Genomic DNA, 27,411 nt, shown 5'->3' with positions numbered 1-27,411 from the left:
AGCAGATTAGATGGTAGACTCATAACAAGTGAGAATAGTATAAAATAAGGATGGTAAGAATAAGGGATTTTGAAAATAAATGATGCAAGAGATGACATTTTGGGGTTGAATCTAATGTCAGGCCTATCTAAAGTAGATCTATTGAAATTATTGGGACATGTTAGTCACAACTTAAATCCCTTTGAGTTCAGTAGTTTCACTCTATTAAGGACTAACATTGGATTCACTTCTTTATTTTTTCAGATTATTCTATTGGGAATGAGAAAATAATTGGTGAAATTAGTTGCGAAATAAATGTAATGATTACCAATAATTAATTCCATGTATTTCAAGGACTAAAGAACAATGACATTACTTTACAACTGCATCTTAATGGCAGATAATGTCACTGCTTTTGTGGTACAGTTGTAATGTTTAAGTTAATTTTATAGTGATGGAGATGGGGCCACACTAAATGGTGGAGGAAGGATATTATATAGTTAAAGTGCTAGTTTGTGCTATTTTGTGAGTGTAGATACAAAAATGGGCTAGACAGAAGAATGCCTTTTGCACTATTGGCTAGTATATTCAAATGTCTAGATTAGTTACTTTTATAAAACAAGAAATAAAAGAGTTTCTGTTTTAAAGTTTTAACTATAATTTGGGCCTGTAAACTGCAACCAGCTTTTAAAAAGTAACTTTCTGAGAAGAAAATTCAAGTACATAGTGGCACAAATCCCAATTAGAGATTCGATTGACACCATTGTTGGTTTCATGAAGGCACCAAGCAAATACTGTACACAGCTATTTATTAAAGCCTTTGCTGTCCATAGGGTTTTAAAACTTGTTTTAATATCTTTCAACTCATTAATATGTTTTTAGTCTACTTAAATTATTTTTATTGTTTAAAATTGTTTTCACGTGTTGGTATTGGTTCAATTTCTATGCCGCCCTAAGATCTTTTGATAGAGGGCAAGCTATAAATATTGTAATAAAATTTAAATAATAATATATTTGAGAGCCAGCATGGTGTGCTGATTTGAGTGTTGGACTATGACTGGAGACCAGGGTTCAATTCCCAGCTTGGCCATCAAACCCACCTTGGGCAAGTCACATGCTCTCAGCCTCAGGGAAGGCAATGGCAAATCTCCTCTGAACAAATCTTGCCACAAAAAAACATAAGTTTGCCTTAGGGTTGTCGTAAATTGGAGACAACTTGAAGGCACACAACAACAAGAACAAATAATAAATGAGTATCCAAATATTTAGCAGTGAATGATGGGACTCCAGCATAACAGACACTTCCAGACTTTCTCTAAGCATCGTAAAGGAAAAAGTAACCAGGATCCACTTACCTCTGTAAAAGAGTTCCAACATCCTAGGGAGAGGGACAAGAGAGAGGAAAGGAAATTGAGTGCTTGCTACAGTGATCAGAAAATCTTTTTGATGCAATGACAATAGTATGCCAGTTGAGCCACTTTAATGCAACAAAGGACTGAGCAACATCCTTGTGTGCATACCTGACTTCAGAGTCAATGAACCAAAGAACAGAGATTGGAAACATTACACTTTTGGGCAACACCTCCCATAATGCTCTGGCCAGCATGATGAGTGCATGTGGGATTCTCATCCAAAGAAGGAGAGTTTGCAACCACTGCAAAGTAACTCAAAATATTTATTGGGGGGGGGGGTTGGTGAGGGGGGTTCCAGCTGAATCAACAGCTGAGGAATCAAATCGCTTTTGCCAGGGAAGGCTGGGGACAGAGTTTGGGAAGCACCCTACAGAGCAAAGGGTCCCCAGTCCATGGCATCGAGTTCTCCAGGTAACCCATAAAATTAATCCCATAGTTCTACAAATATAATGTATTGGAGGAAGTGATTAGTCCGAGGGTAGGGTAAATCTATAGTATTGGGGGAAAGCTAAATTCATCTTATGGGGAAAAAAGGGAAGGGACTGTGAGCATCTTCTGTAATATATATATTCTATATATATGAGAAGCTAATAGAAATATAATTAAGTGTTTCACCTTTAGAAGGACCTCTAATTTAAAAAGACAGAAGTGGTTTTTAAAATACACACCACACATTCACACATCCTGTAAAATAAGTTTTTGGACCTCAGGGCTCAGAGCCCCACTGGAAAAGAGGTCGATGAATAGTTAATGAGACTTTGGGATGAAATCACAGTTCACGCTTTGGTTAGTTGCATAGATTTCACTTTTGCTAAAAATCAAGCCAAAGGCATATCCTAAGAAGAGATCTGTAAATATGGTGAGGGGATTTGGAATTTGAGTAGGTGGGAGGTGTAAACGGGGGTGGAGATAATTTATTCATTTTAGGCATTCATAATCTGTTGTATATTTTGATGACTTCAGCCAATAAAGTCACAGGGGTGGAAAAATGCCGACAGAAGTTTGGGTGTGCCTACTTGCCTAGCACACACTTTCTTGTAAGACTGTAATTAAAAAATTGGATGTTGTTGCTTCACTTGTTTTGTCCTGATTAAATTTGATTTGGTACTTAAGAAACTATATCTCACATTATTCAGCTGTTGAATCCCTTCTGGCAGATCATTCCACAGCCTATGGACTGGAGTAAATGTCTGCCGGGGACTTGAACATACATGGCGGATTCCATGGGTGGTGATCCTGTAGGTAACCTGGACCCAAACCATGATGTAGGGCTTTGGAATAATTGTCCTCCAGAGGACCCGAGTGTCCAGGAAGATTATATTGGAGGAGACAATCCTACAGGTATGATCTAGTGAGAAGAATCAAGCCTCGATACCCTGGCTTCCACCACAAGCTGAGACTTTTCCCTTTGCTTACATACACAAAAAGTTACATCCAACCTTGGCCCAGAGAGGAGACTGGGCTGCTTTTGCCACACTCTTACTTGCACAAGTTTGCTCTCTGTTTGTTGACTCTTCTTTGCCAGTTCTGAGATGGTGCTGTTGAGAGAGGCACGTTCCTCAGAGAGTTTGCCCAGTTTCGCATCCCTTCTGGTTACAATCTCTTTCTCCACTTCTGCCGCCTGGTCTTGTAGCTGTCTCTCAAGTTTTCGTAGAAAATGGCGTAGATTCTTTAACTGGTCTGCTGTCCTTTGATTTGCCGTTTTTGTTTGCTGCTACAGTAAGGGAATAGAAAGAGGATTACATCGATCCATGGATTAGATTACCTAGGTTTTTGGGGTCAGTTTTTTTACTAAACTTTCTGCACTTATACATGAATATATACAGTATTCTTCAAACTGGCCTTTGCACCAGAGCATTAGAATATAACAGATATAACCCAGGGTTTTTCAAATTTGATCTGTAACAAGGAAATTTGCAGGCTTTAGCTTGTTCCATGTGCAAAACTAGCATGGTGTAGTGCTCTGGGTATTGGATTAGGATTGTACAGACCAGGGTTTGAATCTTCAACTTGGGCACGTTTCACTCTCTCAGCCTCTGAGGAACCCTGTCTGAACAAATACTGCCAATGCCAGATAGTGTCACCTTAGGGGCAGCCAAAATTTGTAACATAGGGTTGACAATCAGTAAGTGTGACAACCACTATGTTTGTATTTACCAAAATAAACATATTGATTTCAGTTAATTTAGCCAGGTATTCTGTAAAATTAATATATACACTCGTCCCTCCACATTTGCGGCTTTAGCTTTTGCAGATTTGATTAGTCATGATTTTATTCATATGTTCTTTTTACAAATATCTAGATCCTCCAGCACAACTCTATGGTCAACCTTAACCAAAGGTCGCACTGAAGGACCTAGAGATTCCTAGAGGGAACACTCCACTAGGTATTTTTGTAGCTCCTCCAGCGCAATTCTATGGTCAAGTGTTGACCACAGAGTTGCACTGGAGGACCTAGAGATTCCTAGAGAGGTGTTCTCTCACGTAAAAACACAGTGTTTTTGTTATTTGTGCTTTTCCCACATTCATTGGGGTCCTGTGCCCCTAACCCCAGGGAATATGGAGGGAGAGGTGTATTCACAAATTACCAGGATACCCATATTTTTGTTTTTATGGAGGGCTGATATCCAAAATTCAACCTATATGAAAGGAAAAGCTCTCCATCCTTTAGATAGGAGACATGCCTTACACTGAAGGACACCTGTCAGGCCTGTAAGGGACAAGTTTTCTGACTTTAAAATAAAGAACATCCCTTATAATAAGGGGCATCTGGCAATACTACCATTATCACACATGGATTCCACTTTAAGTGCAATGACTGGCTGGATCCTATGAAACCCCATGCTTTGTAGTTTGGAGAGATGCTAGAGACTAAAAAAAATCTAAATGCCCATCCCTAAACTGCAAATCTCAGGATTCCACAGGTTATTGTCATAGCAATTAAAGTGGAATCATAGGATCATAGATTCCGAGAGTTGGAAGGAAGCATAATGACCATTTAATCCAACCCCTTGCCATATAGGAAGACATACAACTAAAGTACATCCAACTTCAATTTAAAGTCCTCCCAAGAAAGAAAATCCACTACCTTTTGAAGCTGTCTGTTCCACAATTAAATAGCAATTGCAGTCAAACAAAACAAAACAGCTCATGATTCAGTGGACCCTCTTTTCCTGTAATTTGAATCCACTGGATCGGGTTCTCTTCTCTGAAGCAGCGAAAAATAAATTTCTCCATCTTCTATATGACATTCCTTCCAAAATTTAAAGGTAACTGCCTATCTTTGAACACTATACTATTTTACCTACCCCTGTTCTATGACTGTACTGCAAATGTGCCACTTCCAAGGGTGACCAGATGCCCTCATTCCCCAGGACATGTCCTACATTTCAACCTTCTATCTAAGAGGAATTCCAAAATCTCTTCCATTTTGAACATGATTAAGAAGCATGAATTTTTATTAATGTTTTTATCTTTTGTTTTGTCCTACATTTTTCTTTAATATCTTATATTTTACAGTTAGGATATCTAGTCACCTTGCATTTCCACCCACCTATATTTATTTTTATACCTCCTGTAATTGAGCACTATTAATTAGCTTATTTAATGTGCTCCCCCCAAAAACAACTGACAATAAACAGCAAGCTTGTCAAAATATGTGTTCATGTTCTGGAAAAGTAGCACTTACAAGCAACTGTTCGCTCTCATTTAGTGTGCATATTTCAAGTGTCGAGATTTTCTCCCTCTTCTTCATAAGCTCCTCCATGCAGCAAAAGATCTTCTCCTGTAGAAAACACAGAAGTTCACTTGGTGGCACTTTGGGAAGTTTAATGAATATTAGATTAGAGTCACTAAGAGGGCAACATGCAGACCATTTGAACAGTACAAATAGTGGAAATTGTAGAACTTTTGGGAGAACAGGAGTGAGTGGGAAGCGAGACAGACCTTTCATTTTGGAGTGTGATAGTCATACACTCTCAGCCTCAGGTGAAGGCAATGGGAAACCCCCTCTGAATAAATTCTGCCAAAGAAACCCTGTGATAGGTTGGTCATAGGGTTGCCATAAATCAGGTAAAGTTTGAAGGCACACAACACCATACAAGCAGACTAAACAGATTATTAAATTCTCCTGTACTTGTTATGTTGTGCCAAGGTTTTTTTTTTTGGGGGGGGGGGTTTGAAGTATTTGCCCTACTAAGAATCCTGTCTCCCCATTAAATTTCTAGACACTGAAAATAATTCACACCCACAACTTTTTTATTGTGTTTGCATTCCCTTGATAACTTTGCCTGCCCTTTTTCTTCAGATGCCTAAACTATTTCTAGATTTAAATTACTGCAATCCTAGAAATTTGGGGAATGAAGGAAAATTTTAACTGGGGGATGGCGGGTTGCCATAATTGTCCACTAAAACCTGGGACAAAATGTAGGACAAAATCTAGACCAAACTGTAGGACAACTGCAGGACAAATTCAGCCCAAAATGTAGGACATTTAAGAAAATCTTAAACGTCCTACATTTTGGGCTGAGTTTTGTCCTGCAATTGTCCTACAGTTTGGTCTAGATTTTGTCCTACATTTTGTCCCGGGTTTTAGTTGACAATTAAGGCAACCCTTGTCAATTTGCACCTTCCCTTTGAATGGCTCTCTCCCTATTCCATCCGTGTCCTAACAATAATTAAACCTCAGGGCTTCTAGAGAAGGATCAGCCATAAGAAGAGGCCTATGGAAAACTGCCCAAGTATTTTAACCTAAAACTACATTATGACCATGGTGTAGTGGTTTGAGCTTTGGACTACTGACTCTGAAGACCAGGATTCGAATTCTGATTTGGCCATGGAAACCCACTGGGTGACCCTGGGAAGTCACACTCTCTCAGCCTCAGAGGATGGCAATGGCAAACACCCTTTTAAGAAACATGCCAAGAAAACCCAGTGATGTTGGTCATGGTAAGTTGAAAAAGACTTGAAGGCACACAACAACAAAACTACATTAAAGAGGCAGCATGGCATAGTGGTTTGAGTGTTGGATTACTCTGGAGACTAGGGTTCGATTCCTTGCTCAGCCATGAAACCCACTGGGTGACCTTGGACAAATCAGCCCCAGAAAAACCCCATGTTAGGTTTGCCTTAGGTTTACCATAAGTTAAGACTTATGACCTGAAGGCACACAGCCAGAAAACTACATTTGGTCAACAAGAATTGATACTGCAGGTATACTGGATAACAGCATTTGACTGTATTTCTGCTAAATTAGGGATTTGCACAATTGTGGAAGGCCAGTGGATGACACTGGAAGATCGCACACCCCTATCTCCTCTCTCAAAAATAACAATTTCACATCTCTTTAATTGCTATGGCTCCTTTCTCCAGAACTGTGCATTTTGTAGCTTACCATCCCTCTAGGGCTGAGAAGGCAAGGGGCCTTGTAAAACTACAAATCCCACAGTTCATAAAATGGAAATGCAGCACTTAAAAGTAGTGCCAAACTGCCTTATTAATAATGCAGTTTGATGCCACTTTGACTGCCACGGCTCCATCCTATAGAATCTTAGGATTTGTAGCTTTGTGAGGCACCAGCATTCCTTGACAGAGAAGGCTAACATTGTAAAAGTACAAATCCCAGGATTCATAGGATGGAGCTGCAGCACTTAAAAGAGGTGCCATACTGCCTTATTCCTGTAGATGGCAGAATAATAACACAGTTTGATGCCACTTTAATTAACATGGATCTTGTCCTGGGGTGCATAGCTTTGTGAGACACCAACCCACTTGGGCAGATAAGGCTAAGGGCCTTGTAAAAACTACAGATCCCAGGGTTTCATAGGATGGAGCTACAGCACTTAAGGCCAAGCTGCCTTATTCCTACAGTGTAGATGAACAATAATGCACTTTCACACCACTATCAGCCATGGCTCCATCCTACACAATCCTGGATCTGCAGCTTTGTGGAGGAACAGCAGTTAAAGCAGTGTTAAACTGCCTTATTCCTACAATGTAGATGCATAATATAATTATTATTATTTATTATTTCTTACATGCCTCTCCCCATGGACCCAGATGGGGAACAAAAACAATTATAAAGACATCAGGTAAAACACACATGAATTTAAAAGGACAAAAGATATACACAACCATATTTAAAATTCACAATTTAAGAATCATGTGGACAAGCCTGCTGGAAGAGACTGGCCTTTAATGCTCTTTAAGTTCAGACTGTGTATTCTGCTGTTGAATCTCTTCTGGAAGGTCATTCTACAGTTTAGGGGTGGCTAAAGAAAAAGTCCTCTGGTTAACAGTTCCCAACTTAGTCTTGGCTGACTGGAGAAAATGCCTGCAAGAGGACCTGAATGTATGGGGCAGATTACATGGGAGGAGGAGATCCTATATGTAACCTGGACTCAAACCATGTAGGGCTTTAAAAGTAATAACCAACAATTTGCACCTTACCCAGAAATGCAGTTTGCAATTAGACACCACTTTCACCACAGGCGTATGAAACACACTGCAGAAATAATCCAGTTATTGGGCTGCTTAAGTTACCCTAACTCAGTGCTAGGGAATCCTGGGAATTGTAGTTCTGACAGAGGGCTAAATGTCTCCCAAAACTACAATTGCCAAAATTCCCTAGCATTGAGCCAGGGCAGTTAAAGCAGTGTCAAACTGGATTATTTCTGCAGTGTGTTTGGGACCCTTGTGCCCATCCTCCAGAATCCTGGGATGTGTAACTTTGTGGGGCACCAGCACTCCTTGGCAGAGATGGCTAAGGAGCCTCACCTTGGCTTCCTGGGCAGCCTCCTGGAGGGGGATGATCTCATGGCCCCGATGGGCCCTGAGGCAGGCCAGGCAGAGTGGGACTTGGTCCTCTTGGCAGAAGATCTCGAGCAGGGGTTCCCCAGGGTGACTTTGGCACATGGCAGCACTTTCTTCTCCTCCACGCTTCTCCACTGTGGAAGCCTCTTTGGCCAGCCCGGCCAAGTTGCCCAGTTGCCAGTTGGGCTTCTGGTGCCTTCGCCAGACCGTCTGGCGGCACTGTGGGCAGGTGGTGGGTTTCTCTGTGGTGCCAGGGACCCCCCAACACTGTTCCAGGCAGCCCTGGCAGAGGTTGTGCCCACAGTCCAGGGTGACTGGGGCGGTTGGGACAACAGGACGAAAGCCATGGGGGACACCTCAAAGCCAAAGGGCAGGAAAAGGTAATAAGAATTAAAAAGAGAGAGAAAGAAGGAAGCAAGAAAGGGGTCAATATTCTCTGGCTCTTTCCCTTTAGCTTTCAGGGAAAGGATTGGCCTCTCAAGAGTATTATGAAGGCCCAAAAAGGACAAGAAGGAAAGGCCCACTGTCTTCTCTAGAGAGAGAGAGAGAAAAAAGAAGTCTGCAAAAGTCTTCAAAAGCTGAGAAATGTCTTGCTCCTCAGATAGGCTCCAAAAGGCTACAGAACTCCTTTATATAGTCTTTATTCCCCTCCTCCCCAAAAATTTATCTAATGGGAGCAATGATAAAGGCCATTGTTAGGCTTAAAAGGTGTAGCAAGATGGGAGTATGATTTATCTTGATCCATAAAAAGGAGAAGTATCCCTTTTTAGACTATGGGGTTCTCTTCCTCTGGGCCTGCATGGTCAATTGGGATGAAGGGATTATCTTCTAGGTTGCTCTAGGCTCCTGTGTCTTCCTCTGAATTGGATTTCAATCCCGACAATAGGAAAAGAGGAAATGTCTTTTCCCCTCTGGAATCACAATAGATATTATTGTGCAAAGGAATATTGTAGCAGCTTTGAGACTAACTGGGGGAAAGAAATGTTTTGCAGAGTTGGTCTGCTTCCTCAGATGCATCTAAGGAAATATTTTAGGAAGTTTCTTGCATCTGAGGAAATATTTATTTATTCTTTATTTATTATATTAATTTGTATCCCACTGTTCTCCCAGAATTGGGACCCAAAGCTGCTTACAGTCTAAAAACAGAGTACAATTAAAAACTGAACAAAAGTGACAATTCAAATGGAATTAAACTATTGCAATATTAAAATTGATAATCTGTTTAAAATAGAATACAATTTAAAAAGATACAAGCATTTAAAAGCATACATATTTAAACCACCCCAGGACGTTCTTTTAAAACTTTCTGTTTTAAACGCCTGTCTAAACAAAAAGACCAAGTATTGGAAAGTGTATGCTACAATTTATTTCTCACAGTCTCAAAGCTGCTGCAATATCTTTTTGCACAACAATATATATTATTATTATTGAGGGAGAAAAGACATTTCCCTTCTTGGCAAGATTTGTTGAGAGGGGTTTTTGCCATTTGCCATCCTCTTGAGGCTGAGAGAGTGTGACTTCCCCAAGATCACCCAGTGGGTTTCCTAGATGAGATTTGAACCCTGGTCTCCAGAGTCATAGTCCAGCACTCAAACCACTATCCCACACTAGCTCACAACATCATACTTCTAGCAGGATATAGACTTGGAAGAAATATTTAAGAAATTCAAGGAAAAGTGCAAGGGCAGGTTTATAGCTGAGTGCTAAGAAAACAAAAGTAATTACCATAGTTGGAAGATTTACATAACTTTAAAGTAGACCATGAAGACATTGAAATAATTAAAGATTTTCCATACTTTGACTAGTTATTAATGAAAATGGGACTTCAGTGAAGAAATCAGAAGAATAGGATGGGGAACTATGAAGGAATTAGACAAGATCCTGAAATGTAAAGCTATATAATTGAATACAGTTAGATCTCCACATTTGTGGTTTTGACTTTTTCAGATCTGATTATTTATGAGTTTGATTAATATATTCTTTCTATGAATCTCTAGGTCCTCCAGCAAAACTCTGCCAGACGTTAACCATAGAGTTGTACCGGAGAACCTAGAAGTGCCTAGAGAAAACACTTGCCCAGGCATTTGTAGGCCCTCCAGCATGATTCTATGATCAATGTCTGGCAGATGTTGACCATAGAGTTGCACTGGAGAACCTCGAGATTCCTAGAGAAGGGTTCTCTCAGGCAAAAAGAATAGTGTTTATTTTAATGTGCGCTTTTTCCACACGCATGGGAGTCCTTTGCGTCTAAGACTAGCAAATGTGGAGGGACTACTGTATTAAAGTTTGGATTGTCCGTGCCATCATATTTTTTGGATTTGCCATCATAAAGCTGGACAATTAATAAAGCTGATGGGAAGAAAAACAATTCATTTAAAATGTGTTGCTGGACAAGAGTACTAAGGATACCATGGACTGCTAAAAAGGCCAATAAATGGTTGCTAGAGCAAAATCAAGCCTGATCCCTCCTTAGAAGCCAAGATGAGACTGTCATATTTAGGCCATATCATTAGAATGCATAATTCACTATAAAAGACAACAATGCTTGGTAAGGTAGAAGGCAGTAGGAAAAGAGGAAGACTATATTGCAGATTGATAGATTCAATCAAGGAAGCCAGGGCCCTGAATCTGCAACACCTCAGCAGAGTTATTGATAACCCTGAGTGACTTGGAGGTGTTGCAATAAGTGAAAGTTGTTTTAACAGTAGATAACAAAACTCAAGGCCCTCAGTACATAGGTTTTGAGTAGGCATTTTTGTTTCCAGAAAGGAATTTTTACATTCTATCACATAACACTGCCTAAGTTTATTTCATGTATATCCTTGATTTACTATTTATTTTAATTTATGCTGTGATCTGAAATCTCCAAGTGGACCATCAGGACAGCTGTCTTCAGAGAAAATAACTTATCCCATTCATTGTCTGTCAGTCAGTCAGTCAGCCAGCCTTGACTATGAACACTCCTAATATGCACAAAGTACCTTCCATATGGTTAGTGTTCCTTACTCCCAAGTAAGTGTGCACAGGATAGATTGCATGCAGCCTTAGCAATCTACAATCATAGAATCATAGAGTTGGAAGAGACCGCAAGGGCCATCCAGTCCAACCCCCTGCCATGCAGGAACCTTCCATCAAAACATACCAACAGATGGCCAACCAGCCTCTGTTTAAAAGATGTCCAAAAAAGGAGACTCCACCACACTCCGAGGAATTGTGTTCTACTGTCGAACAGCCCTTACTGTCAGGAAGTTTCTCCTAATGTTGAGGTGGAATCTCTTGTTCTGTAGCTTCCATCCATTGCTCTGTGTCCTGTTCTCCGGAGCAGCAGAAAACAAGTTTGCTCCCTCCTCAATATGACATCCCTTCAAATATTTAAGGGTTACCATATCACCTCTTAACCTTCTCTTCTCCAGACTAAACATCCCCAGCTCCCTAAGTCGTTCCTCATAGGGCATGGTTTCCAGACCCTTCGCCATTTTAGTCGCCCTCCTTTGGACATGTTCCAGTTTCACAATGTCTTTTTCGAATTGTGGTGCCCAGAACTGGACACAATATTCTAGGTGGGGGCTTACCAAAGCAGAACAGAGTGGTACTATCACTTCCCTTGATCTAGAGCTTTCTTACTGTAGACTACAGCACTATGTTTTTATTTATCTGCTATGATTCCATCCTAGGAAATAGTAGGATTTAGAGAGGGATACCTAGAATTCTCAAACAGTGAATTCTAATTCTTCCCCAAACTACAAATCCTAGGATTCCATAGTATGCAGCCACAGCAGTTAAAATGGAACCATAGTGCGGTAACTGTGTGGTGTGAATTGCCCCTCCTTGGAGGCTTCAATATGTTGATGTTGTTTTGTGCCCTCAAGTAGGAGACCCTATCAAGGGGTTTTCTTGGCAAGATTTCTTCAGAGGAGGTTTGCCATTTATTTCCCCTGAGGCTGAGAACATGTGATTTGCCCAGGGATTTCATGAACAAGCTTTTGTTGCTAACAACCTGTATGGCTGCATCTGCACTACATAATGCTTTATCAGTCATTTATTTATTTATTTATTTATTTCAAACCCAAGGCTGTTCTCAGATAAAAACATTTTAAAATCTTTCCTAGCTCCATCCTATGGAGTACTTTGAATTCTGTTGTAGCACCAGAGCTCTCTGACAGAGAAGGTTAAATAATATAATATATATTTTTTACTCGCCTGTCCCCAAAGTTTGAGGCATGGTATAGCACAGATTAAAAGGCCAAAGACCATATAAATACATCTAGTTAAAACACATAAACATAGGGCACTTTAAAATACGCCAACATAACATTTAAAATATTCCAGTTTAAAATTCATAGTTTAAAACTGGCAGGGTAAGCTCGCTAGAAGAGATAGGACTTTAATACTGCTTTAAATTCAGACAGTATATTTAGCTGTACAAGCAGCAGGTTGTTCCACAGTCTGGGGGCGGCCGACAAAAATGTCCTCTGGTGACTGTTGCCATTCTAGTCTTGGTTGGCTGAAGTAAATCATTGGGCCCCAAACTTTGGTCCTCCACATATTCTCAAACTATGGGGGAGATTAACTTCAGTAGTTTCCAAGGTTTGGTCCTCCTGATGTTTTGGATTTCAGATCCCAGAATTCCAGACTGTTCATGAAGCTGGCTGGGGCTTTTGGGAGCTGAACGTCCAAAACATCTGGAGGACCAAACCTTGGAAACTACTGAAGTTAATGTCCCCCAGAGAACCTGAGTGTACACTGTGGATTATATGGGAGGAGGTGATCCTGTAGGTAACCTGGACACAAACTAAGTAGGGTTTTAAAGGTAATAACCAACACTTTGCATTTTGCCCAGAAACTAACTGGCAGCCATTTGTGTGATTTTAATATTGGTGTGATACATGCATGCCTAGATGTACCAGCAATCAACCTGGCTGCCATATTTTAAACTATCTCACAAATTACAACCCCCAGAATTTCATAGCCTTGAGTCACAACAGTTAAAGTGGTGTACAAAAAACAAAACAAAACAAAACTGCAATAATTCTGCAATGCAGTTGCAGCCTATATGGAGTTTATCTCTTCTTTGCTGTTGTTGTATGACTTTTGTGGGGGTTTTGGGCTATGTGGCCATGTTCTGGAAGAGTTTATTCCTGACGTTTCTTCCAGAACATGGCCACATAGCCCCAAAATCCCACAAAAAAAACTATGGAGTGCAGCCGTTAAAGCCTTCAACTTCACATTGCCTTCAGGTCATGACCCTATGTTGAGCCTATCATGGGGTTTTCTTGGCAACTTTCTTCAGAAGGGGTTTACCATTGCTGTCCTCTGAGGATGAGAGAGTATGACTTAACCATGGTCACCCAGTGGGCTTAGAAGGCTGAGCTGGTATTTGAACCCTGGTCTCCAGAGTCCTAGTTCACTGCTCAAACCACTACACCATGCTGGCTCCCTTATCTCTCCTAATGCTTAAGAAATATATGCATGATTTGTATTGGCCCTGTTCTCTGGACTACAGAGAACATACCATTCACATATGCAAAAGGTTATTTACAGTGGCCCCTCCACTGGGATTAGGCTTGAAGGACCCCTGTGAATGTGGAAAAACTACAAATGAAAAAGCGCTATTCTGTTTACCTGAGAGAAAACCACTCTAGGAATTTCTAGGTTCTAAAGTGCAACTCTATAGTCATCATCTGCCAGAAACTGACCATAGGATCATGTTGGAGGACCTGCAAATGCCTAGAGAAGTGTTTTATCTAGAAACCTCTAGGTTCTCCAGCACAAATGGTCAACTTCCAGCAGAGTTGCACTAGAGGATTTAGAGATTCCTAGAGTAAACATATTAAGCAAAACCACAAATAATCAAATATGCTAAAATCAAAGCAGCAAATGTGGAGGGACAACTGTATTTTCCCTTAAGGAACATGGAAGCACACAAGAAGTCAAAAAGAAAGAACCTTGTGGCACTCTAAGGGAAAACAGGAACATCTGAGCTTTAGCAGTCAAGGTCCACAGCCCCACATCATTTGAACTGATTTGCAGCCTACACTTTTTGGGCGTAGCTGTTAATCCCATCTGGAGCAGGCCAGCTGAATTAATAAGATTTACATATGTGGAGAGATCTTATAGCACCTTTGAGACTCATTGAAAGAAAGAAGTTGGCAGCATGAGCTTTCATAGACTATAGTCTACTTCCTCACATGCATTTAGATTTACATATGTTTGATTTACAATTTAACAGGTCTATTCTTCTTTTACTAACACCTGGATTTAGATAGCATAAAGGAATCATGAATGCAGTTGTTGTTGTTGTTGTTGTTAACTGCCCTCCAGACATCACTGACCCATGGCAACCCTATGAATAAGACATCTCCAGGACTCCCTGTCCTCTAATGCCTTTTGTTGTTGTCCAAGTGATTTCCAATTTATGACAATCCTAAGGCTTGCCATAAGCCTTCATGGTATTGCCATGAGCAATCATGGAATCTCCTCCTGGACAGAAGGTTGAAATGGAGGATAGGTCCTGGAAAAGGTTCAACCTGTTCTCTTCGCCTTCCCCTGAGGCTGAGAGAGTGTGATTTGCCCAGTGGGATTCCCAAGTTAGGGCAACCCTAAGGTATCATGGGGTTTTCTTGGGCCAGATTTCTTCAGAGAGGGGTTTGCCATTGCCATCCTCTGAGGCTGAAAGAGTGTGACTTGCCCAAGGTCACCCAGTGGATTTCCATGGCTGAGTTGGGATTTGAACCCTGGTCTCCAGGGTCATAGTCCAACACTCAAACCACTACATCATGCTGGCTCTCTCACACTATCACACTACTAAATCCTTGCATTTTCATAAAGGAATAATGGGAGAAGCCACTGTCAGGACAGATCCAGTGGGTTTCCATGGTTGAGCTGGGATTCGAACCCTGGTCTCCAGGGTCATAGTCCAAGGCTCAAACCACTGGCTGCAAATGCCTATATTCACACAAATAAGACTGACTCAACTTTTCAAATTAATTCATTCATTCATCTTTCAATTGAAAATAGGTACAAGGACAAGGGTGTCCTTTTCCTATATTGCTTTTTGCCATTTAATTAGAGCCTCTCCAGAGACAATAGGTAGGTCAAGGGAACATATTCAATACATTACTACTAATCATACAGACATTGTAATCCATTTATACAGTGGGCTCTTGGTATCTGCTGGGGTTTGGTTCCAGGACCATCCCTGGTTACCATAATCCATGGATGCTCAAGTCCTGTTACATACAATGGTAGAGTAAAATGGTGTCCCTTATATAAAATGGAAAACAAGGTTTGCTATTTGAAATTGATATATTTTTGAAATATTTTCAAGTCGTGGATAGTTGAATCCGCGGATAAAGAATCTGTGGAGGTGGAGGGCCAACTGTATGCACTTGATACACTTTTGGGCCTGAATAGACAGGCCAAAATAAAGCTGCTTTGGGTCACTTAGGCGGGTTACAAACCGCCATTAGGGACGTCCTGAGGATGTCCCAGTTTGAAAAAGGGGCGTCTCTTCTAGACGCCCCTTACCCTATCATGGACTCAGTCCATACAAAATGGCAGCACCCTGTTCATATGGGCGCCGCCATTTTGACGTAGCGGACACTCTGCATCCGCACATGGCGCACTGGAAGTGATGCCGCGAGTGCGCCCTTTGGCACTCGCGGCGCCTCTTCCCGGGCCTGAGAAGGAGCGCGATTTCCGCGCTCCTTCTCTGCAGCGTCTGGGAGCCACGCCGTTTAAAGGCTGTGGTTCCCGGACACTGCAAGCAGAGGCAGAGCCAGACCGCTGCTTCTCAGCGGTCTGTAACGCGCCCTTGAAGGTATGCTGTTTTAATGACACACACATCTTAAGACCACAGAAGCTGTGCCAAAGCTGCGCTCCAGTCCTTAGGACTGGACTGTGGCTTTGGCACGGCTTTCAGCCTCTTTGGACACATGCGGCATTTAAACAGCACACTTCCCAAGTGGCCCAAAGCAGCTTTATTTTGGCCTGTCTCTTCGGGCCCTTTTATTTCTTAAGAACCCTTTTGAAACTTACATGTGTGTTATGTCCCTTCAAGCTGCCTGCTAACTTGTGGTAAACCCACAAATTTCATAGGGTTTTCTTAGGCAAGGAATACCCAAGAGGTGGTTCTGAAACTTACCAATTCTTAAATCAGTTTTTGAACAACATGGCAATTATTCCAGCATAAAAATGTTTTGTCAAGAATCTTTCATTTGAACACCCCTCTTAGAACAGAATTCAAAATCAAGGATATAATTTTGATATCCCCTCACTGGTTTTAAGTATTGAAAAAGATCTTGGCCAAATCTTGCGAACAACACTCCATGATAAGGTTGCCTTTGGGTTACCATAAATTGGAAACAATTTGAAGGCACACAGCAACAACAAAAACAAAGGCAATTTTATTTTCTTGCTCCAGAATGGCAAGGCTGACTTCTAATATAGGTGTTAGGTGGGGATAAAAAGCCTTTTCTTAATATGTGGAGGGGGGATTAGCAGAGGGCCCCTAAGCATGTACAGAATGCCTCCCATAGAATCATATTCCCCATTAACACTCTTTTTAAAACTTGCAACAAATGACAAGGATTTTGCTCTTCTTAAAACAAACAAACCTTTTAATACTGTAGCTAGTTTCCCAAAAACTCATTGCCCCCAATAGTTTTGTTTTAAATTGTAATCTCAATACAAAGCTTTTAAACAATACTCAAGTTTGCTGGGGATGGTAAATGTGAGGCCCTCTAGATGTTGTTGCATTGCACCTCCCAGCAGCCTTTGCTATTATAGCCAGGGCTAAGGGATGCTGGGAGCTGCAGTTCATCCACATCTGGTGGGCCTCACAGTCCCCACTCATGCTGCAGATTGAATGTGTTGGCCCTGCTTTCTGGACCATTGGAAACACTACCCCACACAGATATAAGATGTTCATTTGGTGAATGATGGGTGAATGTAGGAAAGAGCCCTATGATGGCAATCTGTTGTTGATGTATGCCTTCAAGTCATTTCCAATTTATGGCAATCCTAACAAAACTTTTCTTGTTGTGTGCCTTCAAGTCATTTCCAACTGTTTCCAGCTTCCAACTATGGCAACCCAAAGGCAACCTATCATGGGGTTTTCTTGGCAAGTCTTTTCAGAGGGGGGGGGGTGCCACTTCCATCCTCTGAGGCTGAGAGAGTGTGACATGCTCAAGGTTGCCCAGTGGGTTTCCACGGCCGAGACAGTATTTGAATTCTAGTCTCCAGAGTCACAGTCCAATGCTCAAACCACTACACCATGCTGGCTGCAAACCTATTATGAGGTTTTCTTGGCAAGTTTTTTCAAACAGGGTTTGCCATTGCCATCCTCTGAGACTGAGAGGTTGTGACTTGCCCAAGGTCATCCGGTGGGTTTATGTGGATGTATTTCAGAGGAAGGAACTGGCAAAACCACTTTGGGCAAGTCACACTCTCTCAGCCTCAGAGGGTGGCATTGGCAAATCCCCTCTGGAGAAACATAATAGGTTCACCTTAGGGTCACCATAAGTCAAAAATGACTTGGAGGCACACACAAAACCAGACAGGGTGGTTGAGAACATAGGGTTGCCATATGTGGCAGGTAATAACAAATCCCTATTTTCATGTATGAAATGCTGGAAGGCATGAAGCTGTGTTGATATTGACAAACCAGTTCTGGAAACCAGTTCTAGCAGTTTTCTCTTCCACCAAGAACATGTTTTTCAAATAATGCTAATGGATCCTAACTGACCATTTAAGAACAAGCCTCCTCTAAACACTCTGCATTACAGGCATGTCTCATTTTAAAAAAGCTTCTGAGGAGCCTTTTTACAAGGTCTTCTTAAGCCCAACCAGCCCTCTTTTTTCCTCCTCAGTCTCTGGTGGGGTACAAACCGCCGCTTTGCGGCGGTCTGCCGCCGCCGCCGGTAGGTCCATGGGGGAGCCGGAGCCTTCAGACGGCGCGGCTCCCGCGCGGACCAAAAAAGAAGCTCCAAAATGGAGCTTCTTTTTCAGTCGCGTTTGTGACGTAGCGAGGCGCCAGGGGCGCACTCACTACGTCATAAAGGCTGAGACACGTCCGGACGCTCAGCGTCCGATACGTAAAGATGGCGGCGCCCATGTGGAAGGGGCGCCGCCATCTTGTACGTATAGGATACGTACTAGGGTTAGGGGGGTGCGGAAGCACCGCCCCTTCCTAACCCTAGTACGTATCCTATACGTACTATATGGCGGTTTATATCCCGCCTCTGTCTAGCTGGATGTTTTATTTTCACAGTCTCACCCTTAGAAAGAGGGCAACACAGATTTTTACTGTCAGGTTATAGCAGTCTTAGAGGTGTGTCTATACTGTAGAAATAATACAGTTTGATATCACTTGCCATTGCTCTATCCCACACTGTCACTACTTTAAATGCTGTAGTTCTATCCTATTGATTCCAGAGATTTGTAGTTTTGTGGGGCACCAGCATCCTTTGGTAGAGAAGGCTAAAGACCTTCCAAAACTACAAATACCAAGATTTCATGGGATGAAGCTACAGCACTTAAAATGATGTCAAAGTGCATTATTTCTACAGTGTAGATGCACCCTGAGAACTCTAAATGCCCACCATCACCGCCAAATACAAACCCTAGGATTCCGTAGGATGGAGCTACAGCGCTTAAAGTGGTGCCAAACTGCATTATTTCTACAGTGCAGATGCACCCTCAGGAAAGGTCCACATGCTCTACCTTGGACATTTTTGAGGGGACTTCCATGTCTCTGACAGAAAGCAGTGTCAACCCCCCTCCCCATATTCCTTTTGCTAAAAGGGAAGAAGAGCATCCTGGTTGCAAGGGAGAGCAAGAGCAGGAAAAGTTAGAAGAGGAAAACAAACCCAAGGAACATATTTGCACCAGTCCCCACCTTAGAGCCATGTCAGCCAAGAGAGAAACCAACAAAGCTCTCTGACAGAGAAGGCAAATGCAAACCCAAATTAGGAAGAGAAGCTAATACCCCAGAGGACAGGATCAGAATTCAAAATGAATAGACTAGAAAGCTGAATAGACTAGAAAGCTGGGCCAAAGCTAACAAAATGAAATTCAACAAGGAGAAATGTAAGGTACTGCACTTAGGACAGAAAAATGAAATGCATAGATACAGGATGGAGGATACCTGGCTGAATGAGACTACATGTGAAAGGGATCTGGGAGTTCAAGTAGACCACAAGATGAACATGAGTCAACAATGTAATGCGGCAGCTAAAAAGGCCAATGCAATTTTAGGCTGCATCAATAGAACTATAATGTCTAGATCAAGGGAAGCAATAGTGCTTTGGTCAGGCCTCACCTGGAATACTGTGTCCAGTTCTGGGCACCACAATTCAAAAAGGATATTGAGAAACTGGAGTGTGTCCAAAGAAGGGCAGCTAAAATGGTGAAAGGTCTGGAAACCATGCCCTATGAGGAACGACTTAGGGAGCTGGGGATGTTTAGCCTGGAGAAGAGAAGGTTAAGAGGTGATATGATAGCCCTGTTTAAATATTTGAAGGGATGTCATATTGAGGAGGGAGAAAGCTTGGTTTCTGCTGCTCCAGGGAACAGGGCCCGGAGCAATGGATGCAAGCTCCAGGAAAAGAGATTCCACCTCAACATTAGGAAGAACTTCCTGACAGTGAGGGCTGTTCAACAGTGTAACACACTCCCTTAGAGGGTAGTGGAGTCTCCCTCCTTGGAGGTCTTTTAAACAGAGGCTGGATGACCATCTGTTGGGTATGCTTTGGTTGAGAGTTCCTGCATGGCAGGGGTTGGACTGGATGGCCCTTGGGGTCTCTTCCAACTCTATGATTCTATGAACACCCCTCTGAACAAATATTGCCAAGAAACCCCCATGATAGGCTCACTATAGATCAGAAACGATTTGAAGGCATACCAGAAGAAGAGCTGGGCAGTGGCAGCACTCTCACTGCAGAATTAATGCCATTTGTCATTGCTTTAACTGCCATGCATCCCAATGCTATGGAATTCTGGGGTTTGTAGTTTTGTGAGATAGCCTTCTGTGTCAGAGAGCTCTGGTACCACAACAAACTACAGATCCCAGGAGACTTGAAGTGATATCAAACTATTTAATTCTGAAGTGTGGCAGCAGCCATTGTAACATCAAAAACAAAACAAAGCAGGAAACCAACCCAACAACAACAGAAACATTATGTTTCAACACATTTTTTAAAATTAAAAACTCACTATGAGCACATGTGAAGTGAAATACGCAGCCAGGTGTGCCTTGTATAAGAAAGCAACATTTTGAACCTTCTAGAAGCATAAAAACATCTACCAAAATGTGTTCAAGCATGATTTCGCCCCCACCAGCCAGGGTGACCAGATGTCCTAACCGTGAAGGTGGACAAGGCACCACAAAATGTAGGATGTTCAAGAAAAAGGTAGGACCTTACAAAATAATAGCTAAAAACACTAATATAAATATAAATTACTTTTGTTATTCTGCACTGAGCTGTATTTTTCTGATGAACTTAAAAGGCCTTCTTGGCTTGCAATATATTTACAGAACTCTGAGCAAGACAAAGGCTTAATATTGTAGTTAACCAGCAGCAAACTCTTGAATGAATCAACAGTTAAGTTACTCCTTTGATTTGTCCATTCGTATTGATTTCAATGTCATATTATATTATAATCATCTCTCGTTTGCAGAATAGTTTTCACTTAAATTAATAATTACCAACTCCTTGACTTTCACTGGCTGTCTGTTGGTTGCAGATATTGAACTCTGTGATTGTACTGCAAGGTTTGCATTCTGTGATGCTAAAGTCTGTTACTTAATTGTTTTATTAAAGTTGATTTGTTGCTATAAATTAAGCGGAGCCAGTTTTCAAATAACATAAGAAAGCCTAAATATTTATTCTTTGTTATAATGTGTGTGAACAAACTTTTGGAAAAAGAAGGGCATTAGTGCTGAGATACATTCTTATATTAATGTTTTCAAGCCAAATACACTGGTTGCATTGATTTTTAAAAAATTATCCCTACTCTCTCTCAAATCCCTGCTCTGCCTACTGGGTGACCTTGGGTAAGTCACACTCTCTCAGCTTCAGAGGAAGGCAATGGCAAACCTTTTCTGCATATATCTTGGCAAGAAACCCCCATGAAAGGTTGATTTGTAGGGTCACCATATGTCAGAAACAACGGAAGGCACACAACAACAAGAAGAGATTATACAATCAGCCTGATATAATCCATTCTGCATAGGTACTAGACTGATAGATGGATTTTATTGTCTGTTGTGATCTATCCAGTCTCAGCCTCTTTTGCTCCAGAGACTGATTAATATCAAATCTGCAAATTCCATCTCAATAGCTTCACAGGACATTTTTACCTCTGCAAAGAAACAAGTGTTGTGGCATCTTAAAGACTATCTGATCTTATTTAGCATAAGCTTATTTATTTGGTGTAATACAGTGAGTGAACTGGCAGATTATTTCAGTAGGTACAAGCTGGAGGAAGGAGTGTAATGAATAGGTGTGTTTCCCTGGCCAGTGGGGATTCGGAGTCATAGGCGCAGTACAAAACATCAAAAAATGGTGGCCTTCCAGTGCCTGTTTTTCCTCCAAAGGAAAGCCGCAGCTGCCAAATTGCACGACTTCCCTCTGGCGGAAAAAGAACCCGCAAAAAGCGGGTTCATTTAAAGCTGCAGGGGCAGCATAACAAGTGCGCCACTGGCAAACTCATTATGTAAGTGTTGTGCAGATGGTGTGCAGCACTTATGTAACAATGCCTGTGCCCATGTATACAGGGCACCACCATTGTTACGCCGCCATTAATGTTCTAGGGTTAGGGACTGTGCGGTTGCCCCGCAGACCCTAACCTTAGAATCGGCCCTGGAATGCCACTTATTGGCAGTATGTACCGAGCCACAGTCTCCAGAGTCATAGTCCAACACTCAAACCTCTACATCACACTGACTCATCTCCTCTTGACCAAATCTTTTTTATATAGTAATATGATATCAGTGAGAAGAACTAATTATTTAATGTCAATTAAGTGTTGAAACTTGTTCTAAATTTGTCAAGAGGACAACTTAATTACATTTTTAAAAACTATTTAAATTGAAACATGAAGACACACAACACACATTACTGAAACTAGACATTTCTTTGTTTTTATACAATCAGGCAGACCTCTGAAAGTTGTAGAAATACTTGAAAATTCCATGTGAGGGGGAAAAACCAAAAGGAAAATAAAATGTAAAAGAAAGATGTTAAGAATATAATTTCAGAAAAGTTTCTCCTCTGCTTTAGAAAACACCATTTCAAACACACTTCCATTCAAACATCCTAGCCAGAATTGCATCATAAGAAGCAAATAGAATAGAGACTCTATTGAATCAGTGAGAGTTGCCTATGGGTAAACACACCATTTAACAGTTTATTTAGTGTGTCTATTCAAATTGAAATTAACTAATAGGGGAAGCATCTGGAAGGCCATGAGTTTCCTTTCCTAGCCCTGAGTAGGAAGTACTAATCATTCAAGTATAAGAGCCTTCTGGTGTTGTAGCACTTTCTGCTTTGTAAACTATAAACTGTTGGAAGAGTATGGGAGACCCAGTTTAGATCTGTGCCTACTTTGTTGCTAACTGCTGTCAAGTTGATTTCCACTTATAGTGATCCTACAAATGAGAGACCTCTTCCAGGTCACTTTGTGCCCAAACAGACAGGCCAAAATAAAGCTGCTTTGGGCCCAAAGTGTGCTATTTAAATTTGGAAGTGTTCTGTTTAAATGATGCATGCGTCTTAAGAGGCCCAAAGCTGCGCCAAAGCCACACTCCAGTCCTAAGGACTGGAGCATGGCATTGACAAGCTTCTGGCCTCTTAAGATGTGTGTGTCATTTAAACAGCATATCTTCAAAGTGACCCAAAGCAGCTTTGTTTTGGCCTATGTGTTCGGGCCCTGAGTTATTAACAGGATCCAGCCCTTGCAAACTCAGGGTTGTGGCTTCCTTGGCTGAGTCTATTAATCTGGAATGTGGTCTTCCTCTTTTCCTACTGCCTTATGCATTCTTGTTGTTGTGTGCCTTCAAGCCCTTCTCGATTTATGGAGATCCTATCATGGGGTTTTCTTGGCAAGATTTGTTCTGGGGAGGTTTGGCATTGCCTTCACCTGAGTCTGAGTGAGTGTGACTTCCCAAGGTCACACAATAGGTTTCATGGCTGAGTGGGGATTCGAACCCTGGTCTCCAGAGTTGTAGTCCAACACTCAGACCACTATACCACACTGCCTCTTGCCTTATACTTTTACCAAGCATTATGATCTTTTCTAGTGAGTCATGTTTTTCATTATATGACCAAAGGAATGCTGTGGATATAGTATATCTTGATTTCAGTAAGGCCTTTGACAAAGTTCCCCATGATATTCTTGCAAACAAGCTTGTAAAATGTGGGCTAGACAAGGCAACTGTTACATGGATTTGTAATTGGTTGACTGGCCGAAGCCAAAGGGTGCTCAACAATGGCTCCTTTTCATCCTGGAGAGAAGTGACCAGTGGGGTCCCACAGGGCTCTGTCCTGGGCCCAGTACTATTCAATATATTTATCAATGACTTGGAAGACAAAATTGGGGGCATACTTATCAAATTTGCAGATGACACCAAATTAGGGGGAGTAGCTAATACCCCAGAGGACAGGATCAAGATTCAAAATGACCTGAACAGACTAGAAAACTGGGCCATAGCTAACAAAATGAAATTCAACATGGAGAAATGTAAACGAAAAGCACAGATATAGGATGGAGGACACCTGGCTGAATGAAACTACGTGTGAAAGGGATCTAGGAGTCCAAGTAGACCATAAGTTGAACATGAGTCAACAATGTGATGCGGCAGCTAACAAGGCCAATGCGATTTTAGGCTGCATCAATAGAAGTATAGTGTCTAGATCAAGGGAAGCAATAGTGCCACTATATTCTGCTCTGGTCAGGCCCCACCTGGAATATTGTGTCCAGTTCTGGGCACCACAATTCAAAAAGGACATTGAGAAACTGGAGCGTGTCCAAAGGAGGACGACTAAAATGGAGCTGGGGATGTTTAGCCTGGAGAAGAGAAGATTAAGAGGTGATATGATAGCCCTGTTTAAATATTTGAAGGGATGTCATATTGAGGAGGGAGAAAGCTTGTTTTCTGCTGCTCCAGAGACTAGGACCCGAAGCAATGGATGCAAACTGCAGGAAAAGAGATTCCACCTCAACATTAGGAGGAACTTCCTGACAGTCAGTAAGGGCTGTTCGACAGTGGAACAAACTCCCCCGGAGTGTAATGGAGTCTCCTTCCTTGGAGGTCTTCAAGCAGAGGCTGGATGGCCATCTGTCGGGGATGCTTTGATTGTGATTTCCTGCATGGCAGAATGGGGTTGGACTGGATGGCCCTTGCGGTCTCTTCCAACTCTATGATTCTATGATTCTGTGATCCTCTTGGCTTACAGGGAGAGTTCAAGTTTGATCTGTTCTCTTAACAGCATGGAAGGGTGACCATATCTGGTAGTCCTCATAAGGAATCTATACTCAGGACAAGGGGCAACTGTTAGAACAGAACATGGAAAAACAGGATGGTTTCCAGTTGCCATAAGTTGCAAAGTCTACTTTGCCCAGTGATTCCAGAAGTATCCGAGCAGCACTGCGCAGGCGCAGAAAACCCATTTGTATGATTCGCAGAGACCACGAAGAAGAAAGAAGAAGAACCAGAGTGTCATAGTGGTTTGAGTATTGGACTATGATTCTGGAGACCAGGGTTCAATTCCCAGCTCAGCCATGAAAACCATGGGGTGATCTTGAGCAAGTCACACTCTCTCAGCCTCAGGGGAAGAGAATGGCACGGCAAACCTTCTCTGAACAAATCTTGCCAAGAATTTGTCATCGTTCTACCGACTTTATGTGTTTTATTGTAAAAACTCAATAAAAAACAAATTAGAAAAAAAATCATGCCAAGAAAACCCTGTGATAGGGCCACCATAAGTCAGAAATTGAAGGCACACAAGTAGAGAGGGAGAGAGGGAGAGAATTGAGCTGGGAAAGATGCACAAGACGGAAACTATTTGTAAGCCACTCTGGCAGAAGAGCAGGGTATAAAAACTCTGAATAAATGAATAAATCACAAGCAACTAGATGAATTTGCTTAGGGGAAAAAGCTGACATGATCAAGGTGAATAAAAAATTCTGTCTGGGCCATATCAAATAGATATGGAAAAGCTTTTCTTCATCACTCACATAATACTAAAACCAGAGTCACCCATTGGATGGTGGACAGTCAGGAGAGAGAAAAGGAATTAAAATTGACCCTCCACATTTGCAGCTTTGACTTTTACAGATTTGTTTATTTGCAGATTTTATTAATATGTTCTCTCTATGAATTTCTATGTCCTCCAGTATGGCTCTGTGACCATGTTTTCCCAGAAGTTGAGCTGGAAGACCTAAAAATTCCTAGAGAGAACCTTTCTCTAGGTATTTATTGGTCCTCTAGCACAATTCAATGATTATGGCAGATGTTGACCATAGAGTTGTGCTGGAGGACATAGAAAATTCCTAGATAGGTGTCCTCTCAGGTTAAAAGATCACGTTTTCTTAATTTGCGCTTTTCCCACTTTCACGGTGGGTCCTGCATCCCTAACCCCAATGAATGTGAAGGGCCCACTTGCATATCACCCTGCTGTGGAATTCAAATGGATAGTTATGGATATCAGGATGGTTTTTTGGAAACCGGAGTTTGAATTCTTGCTGAAACTTTGAAATTCCCAGGTGGCCTTGGCCAAGTGTCACTCTCTCAGCCTCAGAGGAAAGCTATGGCAAACCTCTTCTGAACAAATCTTGCCAAGAAAACCCCGTAAATAGGATTGCTTTCAGACTGACATATTGGGAATGTTTCCCTAACACCATAAATTGGAAATGATTTGACGGCATGCAACAACAACAATAGACAAATTGCTGGAGGTTAAGGCTATCAGTGGCTACCAAAAATAGATACTACTAGTCATGATGGATGGCTGTATATTACCTTCAGCAATCAGAGGCAACATGTTTGGGAATGCAAGTCCAAGTCTGTGCTGTTTCTGTTGCATTTGTGTCCTGCTTGTGGTTTTTTCAGAGGCTTCTGACTGGCTCCTGTGGGAAACAAGATGAAGGGTTATACTGTATAGTCCTTTCTGCTGATTTGTCTGACTTTGGGTTAGGTTCAGTGAAGCAACTCCCAGAAACACATCTGTTCAGGAAACCTAAGGCAAATAAACATTGTGAAGCCTTTAAGATGTTGCAAGGATTCTTTGTCTTGTCAGTTGCTGACTAAAGTGGCTCCCATCCCCAATCAAGAAATATATTTTATTATTCATTATATTATTTATCAGGGTTGGAAATTTGTATAAAAATCCAAAGGCCAGGGATTTGGGGTGTGTGTGTGTGTTAAACTGTTTTGCTTGTTTGCTTTTAACTAGTTTTTTGCATTAATGTGTAGTAGGGCTATACGAATCTAGGACTAAATCAGAAAATTAAACAGTAAAATGCAGTTCAGATGTTATGGCCAGCAGCTTAAACAATAACAGTTCTTTAAAAAGTACTTTTTAAAAACAAGTTGTTTTGGTTAAGCGTGAATTGGAGAATCTGTTTCTGAATGGCATTTCTTGCACTGTAAAATAAAGTGATTGAAAACAAGCAACTGACATGGATACTGGTCTAACAACTAACAATAAACTGTTAATTTTTTACAATTCAGCCATTGTTGTCGGAAAATAGTAACAATAGTCATATTATTTATATTTATATATAATCAATTTAGAAAACCAAGAATGTTTTTTAAGTCATTTGGTTTAAACTAGACAAACCTGTTATTTATTAATAAATTATTAATGTAGTGCTAATTGCTATATTGAGCCAGCATGGTGTAATGGTTTGGACATTGGACTATGACTCTGGAGATTAGGGTTCAATTCAAGCACAAAAACCCACTGGGTGTCCTTGGGCAAGTCACACTCTCTCAGCCTCAGAGAATGGCAATGACAAACCTCCTCTGAAGAATCATGCCAAGAAACCCCTATGATAGATTTGCATAGGGTCACCATAGGGCAAACATGACTTGGAGGCACAGAACAACAATGGCTTTATTTGGTTTATTTACTTACTTATTGTAATTGCTTCATTGATTTACTATTGTTTTGATTATTTATTGCATTTACATTGCATATTTCTTTCA

The 27,411-nt window shown here is 41.4% G+C and overlaps 1 protein-coding gene across 1 annotated transcript; it reads right to left on the bottom strand.

Moving 5' to 3' along the window:
- Positions 1 to 1,330: 1,330 nt before the first annotated feature.
- On the bottom strand, positions 1,331 to 11,189 carry LOC149320963 (zinc finger protein RFP-like). The gene is made up of 5 exons (XM_089540109.1): positions 11,183 to 11,189; positions 8,166 to 8,515; positions 5,080 to 5,175; positions 2,875 to 3,105; positions 1,331 to 1,357 (listed from the first exon to the last, which is right to left on the bottom strand). The coding sequence occupies exons 1-5, from the start codon at positions 11,187 to 11,189 to the stop codon at positions 1,331 to 1,333; spliced, it is 711 nt and encodes a 236-aa protein (XP_089396235.1).
- Positions 11,190 to 27,411: the final 16,222 nt, after the last annotated feature.

Source organism: Sceloporus occidentalis, unplaced genomic scaffold (genome assembly GCF_023333645.1).
Source record: "Sceloporus occidentalis isolate IW3139 unplaced genomic scaffold, rSceOcc1.0.p SCAF_1, whole genome shotgun sequence".
Classification (NCBI taxonomy): Eukaryota; Metazoa; Chordata; class Lepidosauria; order Squamata; family Phrynosomatidae; genus Sceloporus; species Sceloporus occidentalis.
This window is presented reverse-complemented; position numbering and strand designations above follow the sequence as displayed.

What these genes read in the sequence shown, in the direction of transcription:
- LOC149320963 (XM_089540109.1), bottom strand. An exon ending in AGGCTGCCCAGGAAGCCAAG is followed by an intron (nt 5,176 to 8,165) that starts GTGAGGCTCCTT and finishes TGTTTTCTACAG; the next exon opens with GAGAAGATCTTTTGCTGCAT. An exon ending in ATGAGAGCGAACAGTTGCTT is followed by an intron (nt 3,106 to 5,079) that starts GTAAGTGCTACT and finishes CCCTTACTGTAG; the next exon opens with CAGCAAACAAAAACGGCAAA.